Source organism: Rana temporaria, chromosome 6 (assembly GCF_905171775.1).
Source record: "Rana temporaria chromosome 6, aRanTem1.1, whole genome shotgun sequence".
NCBI lineage: Eukaryota > Metazoa > Chordata > Amphibia > Anura > Ranidae > Rana > Rana temporaria.
The window spans coordinates 158,247,646-158,261,458 of NC_053494.1; the positions used below are offsets into that span (position 1 = coordinate 158,247,646).

The 13,813-nt window shown below is 42.6% G+C and overlaps 1 protein-coding gene across 5 annotated transcripts in view; it reads right to left on the bottom strand.

Annotated features, from left to right (window-relative positions):
- Nucleotides 1-2,719: 2,719 nt before the first annotated feature.
- OSBPL6 (oxysterol binding protein like 6) overlaps nucleotides 2,720-13,813 on the bottom strand; it is a 281,392-nt gene continuing 270,298 nt past the window's right edge. For all 5 annotated transcript variants that reach the window (XM_040357666.1, XM_040357664.1, XM_040357661.1 and 2 more), the window contains 3 exons: nucleotides 10,517-10,643; nucleotides 6,865-6,987; nucleotides 2,720-3,945 (listed from right to left, as the gene is read on the bottom strand). In XM_040357666.1, the coding sequence (XP_040213600.1) occupies nucleotides 3,837-3,945; nucleotides 6,865-6,987; nucleotides 10,517-10,643 (359 nt within the window). In that variant the 3' untranslated portion in view covers nucleotides 2,720-3,836. The remainder of the gene's footprint in view (nucleotides 3,946-6,864; nucleotides 6,988-10,516; nucleotides 10,644-13,813) is intronic.

Below are 13,813 nucleotides of genomic sequence, written 5' to 3' on the forward strand. Positions count from 1 at the left end.
AAGAAATAAAAAAGCATGACATGTTGGGTATCCATTTACTCAGTGTATCATCTTTTATATCGGACTAAAAATTGGGTTACAGATTATGTTTTTTTTGCATTCAAATTTATTAAAGTGGAGTTTAGAAAAACCACGACCACCATTTTATTTTCTAGGATCTCTGCTAAAAAATGATTTTTACTTAAACAAAAAAAGTGTCACAATAGGCCTGGTCTTCAAGTGGTTAACATCACTGACAGGGGCTCTTACAATAGTGAGCCTTTATGTAAATTCTTTATCCCAAAAAAGGTAAAAAACTGTTGCTGTATCGGCTTACCTACTTCCTGTCTGATATACAGATTGGGGGAAAACATCTGGGGGTAATCAGCCCCTAGGACTGCTTTATAGATAAAAGAGCATCGTTGGCTGAAAAAAATAAATACCGGGTTATGGCATACAGCTATAGCTATTACCCCAGCATAACCACTTGAACACAATCACCCTCAGTGATTTAATATAATTGCAAGAGAATCTGGCAGCCTGGTTGTACCCGAGTTGATTGATCAACCTGGTATACATTCAGCCTGCCCATCAATGGTTCAAATCTCAAGATCTGAACCGTGTATGGCTGGCCTAAATCTCCGTGCCTTGAGTTCTCTTTTTTTTGTGACTTTGTTATAAACAATATTTTAATCAAATAAAGTAAAAATCACATAATTTGTCTCAATTCTCTAACTACTACAGGTTGTTCTGTTGAAAAATAAACTTACTTTTGGACGATGCTGGTAGATGGCAGGCAGGCTAATTTTCTATCTCTCCTGATTTTCTTCTGGCTTTCTTTTTTCACTTCCTCTCTTGTCTTTTGTCACTCTTTCTTTTTTTCTTTTGATTCTTCTTAGGTTTTATCTCATTATTTTATCTCTGGGGATAGAATCCTTAAGATTTTTGGTCCTCAGTTTGTTTTATTTTGAAAAGATAAGTTTATGTTTAAGTAATTGAAGGATTCTACCAAACCTTTGAAATAATTAGATTTGATGGGGGTTCCGAAAATATTTTTTGGGTTATCGGAGAGTTCCAGTAATAGTTATTGGAGGGAGGGAGGGAGGATTGGAGGTTTTGCTCAACCTCTTGGACACAGAAAGTTCCCGTTAGGGGAGTCTGAGAGGCTGATGCACTCCGGATATCTTATCCTTTAATTATTCTAAGTAATTTAATCTGGTACACTCAATTAGTTTTATCTCTTATATAACTTATTGTGTGATAACGCTAGACCTAGGAATTCCTTGATATATGAAAATATTCTGTTTCTCTTTCAAGTTTAAAGTATTACTTTGAAATAGTCTTTTAATTTAGCTTATGTGAACTGCCTTACTTTCACCACATGGTGTAGAGCATATAGGAAGGATAGATATAAGTGGCAGTTAATAAGACAGGAATGATTATTATGAATTGAAATGTATTTAAATTATTATATTTCTGCGTGCTATTGACTTATTTCTTGCTAATTTAATACAAATGTATGTATTTATTTTATTGAAAATAAACTTAGATTTGAATGAAAAAAAGAAAAACAAACTTACTGGGCAGACCATAAGGTGAAAATAAAGGAAGAAAATTAACACCACATTTAAAAGGTAGGCTGCAATAAAGGTTTGCCTTTGGGTTTAACACCATTTTCATGGGAGACCAGGTGTGTAGAGGAACACATAGTAGCCTTTAGGCTTCATTTCCATGGACGTTTTTACAGCCACTTTTTTTAGCCTTTTTTACAGCTTAAAAACGCCTGTCCATTTTTGCGCGTTTTTGAGCGTTTAACATCTGGCGCTTTTACAGCTCTAACGCTGGAGCTTCAGAACACACTGGTCCTGTTTTTTTTTTGCAGCTTAAAAACGGCTCAGCCATCTACAGCTCAAAAACGTCATGGTGGGCATGAGGCCATAGACTAACATGGAGAGCCGTTTTTAAGCTGCAAAAAACGCTCAGAAAAGTGGCTGTAAAAACGTCCAAAAACTTCCATGCAAATGAAGCCTTAGAGCAAGGATCCTCAAACTAAGGCCCTCCCAGCTGTTGCAGAACTACAAATCCCATGAGGCATTGTAAAACTCTGACATTCACAGACATGACTAGGCATTATGGGAATTGTAGTTCTTGAACAACCGGAGGGCCATAGTTTAAAGATCCCAGCTTTAGAGTAAAAAAAACACAGGACAGGAGTGTGAATTACATTCCAAGGAGAGTAGCTTATTTTATAAAAAACTAAAGGAAACCAGTGCTATTTTTTTCTAAAAATCGAGTGCATGACTTGGACTGCCACAAGAAGCACAGACGATTTAAGGGCCTTTCGCATAATGCACTGGTAGTTAAAAAAAACAAAAAAAAACAAAGCCACTGATTAAGTAATGGCAAGATCTAGAGTGTAGCCAGCGACTGACACTCATTGGAATCCTCACTTTGAAATACAGTTGGCCTCTTTTGTACATTACTTTAAATAAGGTGCATATAGGGCCACGTTTACAAGAATCGGTAATGCAGCGTACACATGACCATTTTTTCCCATCTGAAAAAGTCCCATGAGAGCTTTTGGCCGGGAATCCCGACTGTGTGTATGCTCCATCCGAATTTTTCCTACAGGAAAACTGCCGAAAAAAGAGCAGGATCTCTTTTCCCTGTCAAGAAAAAATCCTAGCGGGAAAATTATATGCAATTCCGATGGGGAAAAAAACACGGTAGCTCGGAAACAATTTGACGGATGCTCAGAAGCATTGAGCTTAATTTTCTTGGCTCGTCGTAGTCTTTTTCGTCACTGCGTTCTTGGCAGCCAAAATTTCACCAAACTTGTGTGTGACCGTGTGTATGCAAGGCAGGCTTGAGAGGAATTCCGTTGGCAAAACCATCTTTTTTTTTTTCGACGGGAAAACCGCTCGTGTGTACGGGGCATTAGAGTTTATCGGAGGTGCCAGAATGCTGTTGGAACGAAGCTATTCCCTTCTATCTATCCATCGCCAGTACCTCTATTTACAGAGACAGTCACCATTTCCTTCTACATTCACAGCAGGAGGAAGGGCACAATGACACAAAGAGTAATTCCTACTACGGTTACCGATAGGAACAAGCGAGAAGAACACTTGTTTGAAAAATACATTCTAAAAGAACCTCCCCACAAAGAGGGCTGATATGTTTATCTCTCCTTGGGCAGCAAGTGCGAACGTTATGGTCTTCAAGAGCTTTGGCTGCAGTCTTCAAGATGCTTGTGCAAACCCCTAGGTTTCTATTGTGTCCTGTAGTGATGTAGGAGCTGGCAGATAAAACCACATTGTGGGGTGGGGGACACAGACATCCGCACTACTGTGTGAAGTGTCAGATGCTGAAGATCCGCTGAAGGTTGTACTTTTTTACGACAAAGATGTTTGGGCTCCAGCTGGTATTAAGAGTCGTCTTCTGCAGGGAGTTTGGTTAAAATTGCTTTTTCAAGCAACAGTGTTGCTGTAAAGGAAGGCAGCAAAGTTTCTCTTCCTGATCAGCCACCTGTTATAGTAACTGCTTGAGGTAGCTTCACCGACACTGATCAGTGCGCCACCTTGTCGTTAAAAGCCAAAAATGATGAAAGTACAAGATATACCTCATAGAGGGCAAAGGCAACTAGCCAAATACATTATTTCACACATTCAATCTAAATATCACTCCAGAATTTTTCATTATTCTTGCAAATGACCTAAAACAAAATTTAAAAAGCAAATGGCATGGTTTTGTGCATCACAAAAAAATATATATGTTTTTACAGCGATATGAAACTGAATTGTGCATAGTTATTGATCTGTTGATATGATGACTGATTTATCAAATCTATAGTTCTATCATTACCAAAGAACAGGTAAATCGACTTTGCTAAAACCAGGGTCCTTGCGCAGTTCCCAGTAGGTATCATTGGAAACCCATGTCTCCTTATTATGGGTGTCAACCACCTTCCTGCAGAAGCAACACAGAGAAGAAACAGGATTCATAATCGTGCATCCTAAAAAAGAACTTATTGTACTTGTAAAAAAAATCATAAAAAGCATTAAACTTTGTTTAAAAGGATAGATGGTAAATAGGCTGCAACCGCTGATCAATCTCGCTGTCGGAATACATTGAGGTTCATTGACTAAAACTGGAGAGTGCAAAATCTGGTGCAGATGTGCATGGTAGCCAATTAGCTTCTAACATCAGCTTGTTCAATTAAAGGAGAACTTCACAGTTTTTACCGTATTTATCGGTGTTTAACACGCACTTTTTTCCCCTTAAAATCAGGGGAAAATCATGAGTGCGTGTTATACACCGATTGGCTGCCTCGGAGTGGAAGGAGGGAAACGAGGGCCACCGAAGTAGACAGAGCCGTACAGAGTGTACTCGGCTCCGTTTTCAATCACCCCAATCCTGCCTCCTAGCATTTACGTCCCGCCATTGGACCGGTGTTATGTCCATTATAGGAGCCGGGGCCAAGGGGCGGGACTGGGCAGGACTGCAAAACGATCCGAGAGGAGCCAAGTACATCCAGCTCTGTCTATTTTAGCAGTGCTCGTTCCCTCCTCGGCATGCAGATGGACACTGACCATGCTGCAATTTTGGGCAAGGCTGCAGATGGACACTGTTGGGCAAGGCTGCAGATGGACACTGATCATTCTGCAATAATGGGCAAGGCTGCAGATGGACACTGATCATTCTGCAATTTTGGGCAAGGCTGCAGATGGACACTGTTGGGCAAGGCTGCAGATGGACACTGACCATGCTGCAAATTTTGGGCAAGGCTGCAGATGGACACTGATGGGCAAGGCTGCAGATGGACACTGATCATTCTGCAATGATGGGCAAGGCTGCAGATGGACACTTAAAATATACGTTTTTTCCTTAAACGTCCCTCCTAAACATTGGGTGCATGTTATACGCCGATAAATACAGTAATAAAAGGCACATTTTTTTGCAGGTAAAAAAAAAGAAGTGCATTATTTTTTGTTGTAGGAGCCTGTAAAGCCTTGTACCAGCAATCACTGATGCCATGCAGACCTGTCAGAGTATCTGCCTGCTCGTACCTCATACGAAACTGGCCGTTTCAGAAAACTGTACATGTTACACACTTAATGAGGGCAACATGTTATGAAAAGGTGAACTTATCCTTTAAGCTTTGACAAAACAACCTGGAAGCCGACTGGTTCCTATGCAAAGCTGCACCAGATTTCGCACTCTCCAGTTTTAATAAATGACCCCCAATATCTCAGTTTGAATTCCTCTATCCACCATGATTGTGTGGATGGGGAAAGCTATGCATCTATGGCCAGCCTTACAAGAATGTATCATTCTAGCCAACAGCTACTAAGCCTTCATACCCATCTCCAGAATCAGCCTTGTGATTCACACACAACTGCTATATTTATTTGACAACCTGGTTCTGCTCTATAGCTTCCTGGGTCCGCTGCCTCCCTATTGGCTAATTATTGGTGTGATTATGCCAACTGACTGTCTATGGTCTTGTTCGCACAAACACAGCCACTTGTCATAATGGGACCAGCGTGTGGGTGAGGGGTCCCGAATGCAGACAGTGTGCGTTCTGGGATGCTCACCCTTATCCACATGCTGGTCACATTAGGATACCGTTTGATAGGAACCAGGCAGGTAATAGGGTATTTCTTTCCCACCCAATTCCCCCCTCCTGCACTTTTTCAGCAACTTATTCCTCTCATTTCCGTTTAACGCTGCAGTCTTTTAAATGAGCAAGCAGTACACTGCTGCTGAGAGGGACCACATTGTTCTGTGTCAGTGACGACTGGTGCCATGTTTTTTTGGGGGGCGGCAAACAATGGCGGGGATATCTCTTCGCTGTCAGAATACAGTGACACAGCGGGAGGATTCCCCCCAAGAGAGGTTGTGGAAAGCCTATGATCTCTGCACTGTGCAGCAGTGGCGGTGCGTTCATACTTCCATCGCCCCCTCTATGACCAATGGATAGATTCATGCATTGCATGAATCTATTCATGGCTGCCGCTTCCACCCCCTATTCAGGCGCCCAGCCCCATTTTGGGCACTGGGAGAATGAATTACAGCGGCAGCTGTTTTTGAACCACCTGATTAGAGCCATAGGCTCCAATAGGCGTCAAAAACGGTGACCTGCGAGTGCCAAGCTTAGCATTCGCAGTTCGCCCAGCTGTGATGAATATTCGCTGTTCTAACACTAAACTGCCTCTCAGGTGCTCGGATCTGTTACCCATCACCTGATTGGCTGAAACGTCAGGCGCTGTGATTGAATACCTTTCAGGCATCCAATCATAGGAGAGGACGGGAGGATAGGAGGACGGAAGAAGATGCATGGAGGGGAGAAGGCGCATGGAAGACAGCGCTCGCCATCACCTGCTGCCCCACCGAGACAGGGCAAGTGCCAAGCAGACGGCGAGCAGGGGGGGGGGGGGAATCACAGTGGTGGGCACAGTGGCTGCAACTGGTGGGCACAGTGGCTGCGTTTGATGTATTTTTTTTTATTTCTCAGTTGGTTCCCCCCCCAAAAAATGTTGAGCACCAGCTGCCACTGCTATGCAGCTTGCAGAGCTTAAAACGAGAGCTTATAGGGAATCCCATTAACCTGAACAGCTGGGGACCTCCCAGAAAAGCCACAAGACATATGCATTATTTTGACCTTGCAATCTCAGAATGTTTACATTCAGATCTTTCCTGTTAAATTTTGTGTTGACGCTCCAGTTTTTCAGCCCTTATTTATTATAATTTTTTATCAGTGAGCATTCTAAACCTTACCCAAAGACCAGTTTTTGTTCAGTTCTCTCAGTCATACAGTTCATGAATTATATTGTTTTATTTAATCATATAGCAATGTGCAGAAAACAATTTCAGTAATTAACTCACCGGAAATAGTTTGGCATATATTCTATATGGTTGTCCTCCAGGTATTTTCTCTTGTTTCTCTGAAGTTCTTCTATTCTCTGCTTTTCTGTTGCAGCAGCTTCAACATTCCCGTCTTCAAGTAATCTACAACAAATGTAACAATTGTAATACAGAGAGCACTTATACAGAGGATTAACATTTTGCTGGAAGCATCACAATTCATGAGATGAATGGCAGTTAAAGCGGGGGTTCACCCGTACATAACACTTTTTCCCCTTAGATGGATGCTCGTTTTGTCTAGGGGAATCGGCTAGTTGTTTTAAAATATGTGCAGTACTTACCGTTTACGAGATGCATCTTCTCCGCCGCTTCCGGGTATGGGCTGCGGGACTGGGCGTTCCTATTTTGATTGACAGTCTTCCGAGAGGCTTCCGACGGTCGCATCCATCGCGTCACGATTTTCCGAAAGAAGCCGAACGTCGGTGCGCAGGCGCAGTATAGAGCCGCACCGACGTTCGGCTTCTTTCGGCTACAAGTGATGCGATGGATGCGACCGTGGGAAGCCTCTCGGAAGACTGTCAATCAAGAAGGAACGCCCAGTCCCGAAGACCTATACCCGGAAGCGGCGGAGAAGATGCATCTCGAAAACGGTAAGTACAGCTCATATTTTAAATATGACATTTACGTTACGCCGCCGCAAGTTTTACGGGCAAGTGCTTGATTCACAAAGCACTTGCCTGTAAAGTTGCGGCGGCGTACCGTAAATCCCCCGGCGCAAGCCCGCCTAATTCAAATGATCCGGGTAGGGGGCGTGGATCATTTAAATTAGGCGCGTTCCCACGCCAAACGTACTGCGCATGCGCCGTCCCTAAAATTTCCCGACGTGCATCGCAAGGACGTCATTGGTTTTGACGTGAACGTAAATGGCGTCCAGCCCCATTCACGGACGAGTTACGCCAACGACGTAAAATTTTTAAATTTCGACGCGGGAACGACGTCCATACTTAACATTGGCTGCGCCTCCTAATAGCAGGAACAGCGTTACGACGAAAACGAGTTACCCAAACGGCGTAAAAAACTACCGCCGGGCGCACATAGGTTTGTGAATCGGCGTATCTATGCAATTAGCATATTCTACGCCGACAACGGAAGCGCCCCTAGCGGCCAGCGGCAGAATGCACCCTAAGATACGACGGCGTAAGAGACTTATGCCAGTCGTATCTTAGGCAAATGTCGGCGTATCTAGCTTTTTTAATACAGAAAGTAGATACACCGTCGCAGATTTGAATTTACATGGCGTATCTATGGATACGTCGGCTTAAATTCTACCTGAATCTACCCCTCAGTTGCCACAAGTACGTTTTTTGCTGCTAAACAAAAGTTGCAGACAAAGTCTCCTCCTACTGTAGTTGCTCTTGGTCACCACTATAGGGAGCTGAAGGAAAGACAAGAGACAGATTTCTCATTTACCGAAAATTCTATATTTGGTCTTTCCTTCGGCTTTCTTTAGTTGTGGCCAAAAGCAACTGGTGCAGGATTAAGGAAAATTGTTAACCGATCCTTACCACAACTTTCCTCTCCTTATGTCAGCATACAGTGGGTGTATTCTGCCCTCTTGCTCCCCCACAGGACAGTCCTTGAAATAGTTAAAAAAAGGTCACCCAATTACCCTCTCCCTTGGTGTTCCTATAACTCATGACAAAATCTGGGGGGGGGGGGGGGGGGGGATTATGCCTCCATGAAGAGAGTTAAAGGAAAGGAAATTTAGGGTAAGTAGTACATCATTTTACTTATTCCTCCCCCTCTTCATGTCAGCATACAAAGGGATATAACCAACGCTGTATCTTGGCCTAGGCCTAGGGCAGCACTTTGCGGGGCCGGCGTGAAGAGTCCCTGCCGTATTGTGCTAGACTTTTAGTGTAGCGCCAGTCTTATGAGGTGAACTGGGCCCCAAGACAAATGGGTCTGGCGCCCCCATAAAGCAGCCACACTGCTGCCTGTATGATAGAGATGGTGCAGACACAAAGGACACCGACATGGTCACTGATAGCTGGCAGGTAGGTAGTAGGACTCTCCTGCAATCCTTTGCTTCTGTCAGTTGTACATATTATGGAATCTTAAATTTTATTTCTGTTGATTGCTGATGAGAAAAATAAACATATGGATTTATATATGTGTATATGTTGCACAATTTTAAATAAATGTACTTGACGATACTTCACTATTTTGAGCCCTCGTTCCTTTCTCGGTTCTTCGAATGGGTTGTGGAGTTTCAAATGTAGCGGAGGATATTCCAGTGGAGATCTTTACTTACCAGAAGTGGTCGAGTCTGTGCCTTCCCTCCATGGCCTGAGTGGATCGATATACCTGATTTAATCTTGGATCTGGTAAGAGTACACCCTTACTTACCTTTCGGTGGGATTGTGTGATTCCTTTAACCGGAGATTGGTGGTGGATGTTTCCTGGATACCTTTATTCTACAATTGCCTTTGTTCAGGAATTGGACAATTTGTGTTTTATGTGTTTTTTCTTACATTGGGATTATACATTTGTGTTTTTTTTTGGCATTAGTGCAACTTCGAATGGACTAAAAGAGACAATATTTTCCTACAAGTACTTGATCTATGCTAGTACGGTGTTTATATTACTCCATAAGGTTTTCACATATTATTTGGGTATCCTCACGGATTTATTTATAAATGCACTTGTACTTGTTTACATATTTATTCACAACATCATGTTGCGATTCTGAGCACAACTCACCTTTTTTCTTTATTTGTACAATTACGTGTATATCACATGTTTAGTGTTGCTGCTGGATTTATTCATTTTTTTAGTTATTCACTTATATTTATTCAATTTATTTATTTATTTAACTTATTAAGTTAATTAATCAATCAATCACTTTATTTCCTTGAGAAATTCCCCCCTTTGATAGTATTACATATTTATTAAATGTCTGCTCTTTGGGGTCAAGGTGGTGGAGCAGACTCATTGCATGCTAAAATGAGGAGGCCAAAGAAATAAACGGCTTCTGAAGACAATTTAACATCAAAATGAGTACCCTGTTAATTGACATGTGCTGTGCTAGTGTGTTTTGACAGTGGGGAGACTTCCCTGCTGTCAGATTACGCCGATTACACTGACCATTTTAGAAAAGCCCAACAGGCTGGTTGTACAGAAGTTGATTGCTTGATCGACTTCTGTACAACCAGCCTAACCATATAGTATTGAAATTTAGTTCAGTGGGGACTAGCCAAATTTCAATCCATGGCGGCTTTTACTCTTAAAGTGACACTGTCCAGAAAGAGGTACGGGGGCTGCTGTTGCTGGCCTCCTGAAAATGCTAGATGCATGGCTGTTTCTGAATTCAGTATGTTTTAGTTGCAGTTCAAGAACAGGCATGCTCTAAATGAGTGTTGGATAAACTAAGCCATATACTTATTCTGGGTCATTGACTAAGAGCATTGAGATCAAAGCATCAGAATGACAGCCAGAGAACTAGCATTCTCAAGGGAGAGTACAGTAATGGCTGCCTTCAAAAATCTTTCATAAGTGTCTCCCTTTAACGGGAGACTACATGTGAATGTCCTAAAGTGATTTAATTTCCTGGTTATCAATGCCAGGGGAAGATTAGAATAGCTTGGCTTGTCACTACCCAATAAGCACTTGCCTTTGATCAGGCCGGAACCTTGCATCAGTTTTTGGAAGGAAATCCTTCATTACAGGATCTAGTTCATTTAATTCGATGGCAAATCTTGTAAAGCCGTAATAAAGTTCATAGTTAGTTGGCATTGAACCTGAAAAATATAAAAAAAAGTAAGTTATCATCTGCTGCTTAGGTTATTGGTGAGGTTGCATAGAAATCTGAGAATCTGTTGGGTGTAAGTCTAATGACCTGTGTACAGACTGAGATGCCATACCTTCAGATAACTCATTACTGGGCCATGATATTGCCACTGAACTGTAAGAGCAGGCCAGTTTGTGAATGTTGCTCTAGAGCAGGGGTCTCAAACTGGCAGCCCTCCAGCTGTTGTAAAACTACAAGTCCCATGAGGCATTGCAAGGCTGACGGTTACAAACATGACTCCCACAGGCAGAGGCATGATGGGACTTGTAGTTTCGCAACAGCTGGAGGGCCGCCAGCGAGACCCCTGCTCTAAAGCCTGTAGTATGCTTCCTGCTACAATGCTGGCGATATAAACAACTGATATTGATAGTCAAGATATACATCAGATGTATTATATCAATGCTTGCAAATTTATGGTTTCTTCATCTGTTCACTATGCATTAAGCACTTAAGACCCGGACCTTTAGGCAGCTAAAGGACCTGGCCAGTTTTTGCGATTCGGCACTGCGTCGTTTTAACTGACAATTGCGCGGTCGTGCGACGTGGCTCCCAAACAAAATTGGCGTCCTTTTTTCCCCACAAATAGAGCGTTCTTTTGGTGGTATTTAATCACCTCTGCGGTTTTTATTTTTTGCGCTATAAACAAAAATAGAGCGACAATTTTGAAAAAAATTCAATATTTTTTACTATAATAAATATCCCCCAAAAATATATACATTTTTTTCCCTCAGTTTAGGCCGATACGTATTCTTCTACCTATTTTTGCATGCAAACTGATGTGATGTTACAACACATTCAGTGTGTTTTTTCTATAAAACATTTATTAAGGCCAACACTCATTGAACCCATTGAATTTTTATGCACAACAGTGTGTTGCAATGCACTAAAATATGTGCATGTTGTTTATGTATTGTGTAGGGGCAGTGTGATGCATTGCTACAATGCCTCACACATTTTTTTTTCTTTACCCTATTAAAATGTCAACAAAATTTGACAATTTTCTGTAATTTTTTCCTTCAGATTTACCAGAACCATATATTATGAGGTCAAACCTTAAAGAGGAACTGCAGTCTGCTTAAATGATTTGTAATAAAAACATCTTTGCCATTCTGAAGCTTCTCTCCAACCACTTTGCATATTATTTTATATATACTATGATTCTGCACTTGCCAAATATGCTGCACAAATCTCCCTCCACTGACTCTGGCTGCATCCATTTTAAATGTAGGCAGCTTAAGCTGCTGCCTATTCACTTCTGGATTTATACAGACACACAGAGGCACACCTCCAGCTCTGCCTTCGCATTGGCCCTCTTATGACTCAATCCCCCCTCCCTTCCTTGACAACTCAGAGTGAGAGAGAGCTGTGCATGATGTCATAAGCCTAGGCAAGAGGCAAGAAAGAGGCAGTGTGCTGTAAAAGGTATTTACTAGCAGAAAAAGTTAAAACAGGGAAGAGGATTTAATAGATGGAAAGATGAAAAAATTACTGAAGTTATGTGTATGCAATCAGGCAGGCCCTTGCACTACATGGTTTTGGTAAATCTAAAGGATATCAGACAAAGGTTGTATAGTGTGTGAATGGGGTCTTAAAGCGGTAGTAAACCATTGGCTTTTTAAACCTGCAAGGCAATGTAGTATGCATCACTTACTAGCACATTATGTAAAACTTACCTTAGAATGAAGCCGTCCAGTAGCGCCCTGTCACCCCTGAAGGCACTTTGCTTCCATCCTCACCCACTCTTCCTTCCGGGTTTGCGGATTCCGGCTGTGCCAGTGGCTGGAGCCGCAATGACATCTCTACCACGCATTCGTGTGGGAGCCACCATTTACAGCACAGGACTCTGAAGGAACGACACGGGTATGCCATTCCTTCAGAGCGCATGAGCCGGTGACGTCACCGGCTGCATCTACAGTAAATATCTCCTAAACTGTGAATGTTTAGGAGATATTTACAGTACCTAAAGGGAAGCCTTATTATAGGCTTACCTATAGGTAAAAGTCATGCATGAGAGTTTTTCTCCCACTTTAATTGAACTCTATACACTGCAGCTCATAGTAATGCACTGTGGTGGCATATAGTGCTGTGCATTGCACAGCGTAAGATTGCAGATATGCCACATTTTTATGCAGTGCACCACAACGCAGCATTAGAACATAGAAAACAATAACATTTCTATGTGTCCCATTGACACGATATATGTGCCCTTTGTAAAAATGTATGTGGACGGTGAGTGATGCAAGTTTGGAGGGTGGTTGGACAGTGAGTGATGCAAGTTTTGAGGGTGGTTGGACAGTGAATGATGCAAGTTTGGGGGGGCAGTTTGGAGGGTGGTTGGACAGCGAGTGATGCAATTTTGGAGGGTGGTTGGACAGTGAATGATGTAGGTTTGGGGGGCAGTTGGACAGTGAGTGATGCAAGTTTGGAGGGTGGTTGGACAGTGAATGATATGCAAGTTTGGAGGGTGGTTGGACAGTGAATGATGTAAGTTTGGAGGGTGGTTGGACAGTGAATGGTGCAAGTTTGGAGGGTGGTTGGACAGTGAGTGATGCAAGTTTGGAGGGTGGTTGGACAGTGAGTGATGCAAGTTTGGAGGGTGGTTGGACAGTGAGTGATGTAAGTTTGGGGGGCGGTTTGGAGGGTGGTTGGACAGTGAATGATGTAAGTTTGGAGGGTGGTTGGACAGTGAATGATGTAAGTTTGGAGGGTGGTTGGACAGTCAATGATGTAAGTTTGGAGGGTGGTTGGACAGTCAATGATGTAAGTTTGGAGGGTGGTTGGACAGTCAATGATATGCAAGTTTGGAGGGTGGTTGGACAGTGAATGATGTAAGTTTGGAGGGTGGTTGGACAGTCAATGATGTAAGTTTGGAGGGTGGTTGGACAGTCAATGATGTAAGTTTGGAGGGTGGTTGGACAGTGAATGATATGCAAGTTTGGAGGGTGGTTGGACAGTGAATGATGTAAGTTTGGAGGGTGGTTGGACAGTCAATGATGTAAGTTTGGAAGGTGGTTGGACAGTCAATGATGTAAGTTTGGAGGGTGGTTGGACAGTGAGTGATGCAAGTTTGGAGGGTGGTTGGACAGTGAGTGATGCAAGTTTGGAGGGTGGTTGGACAGT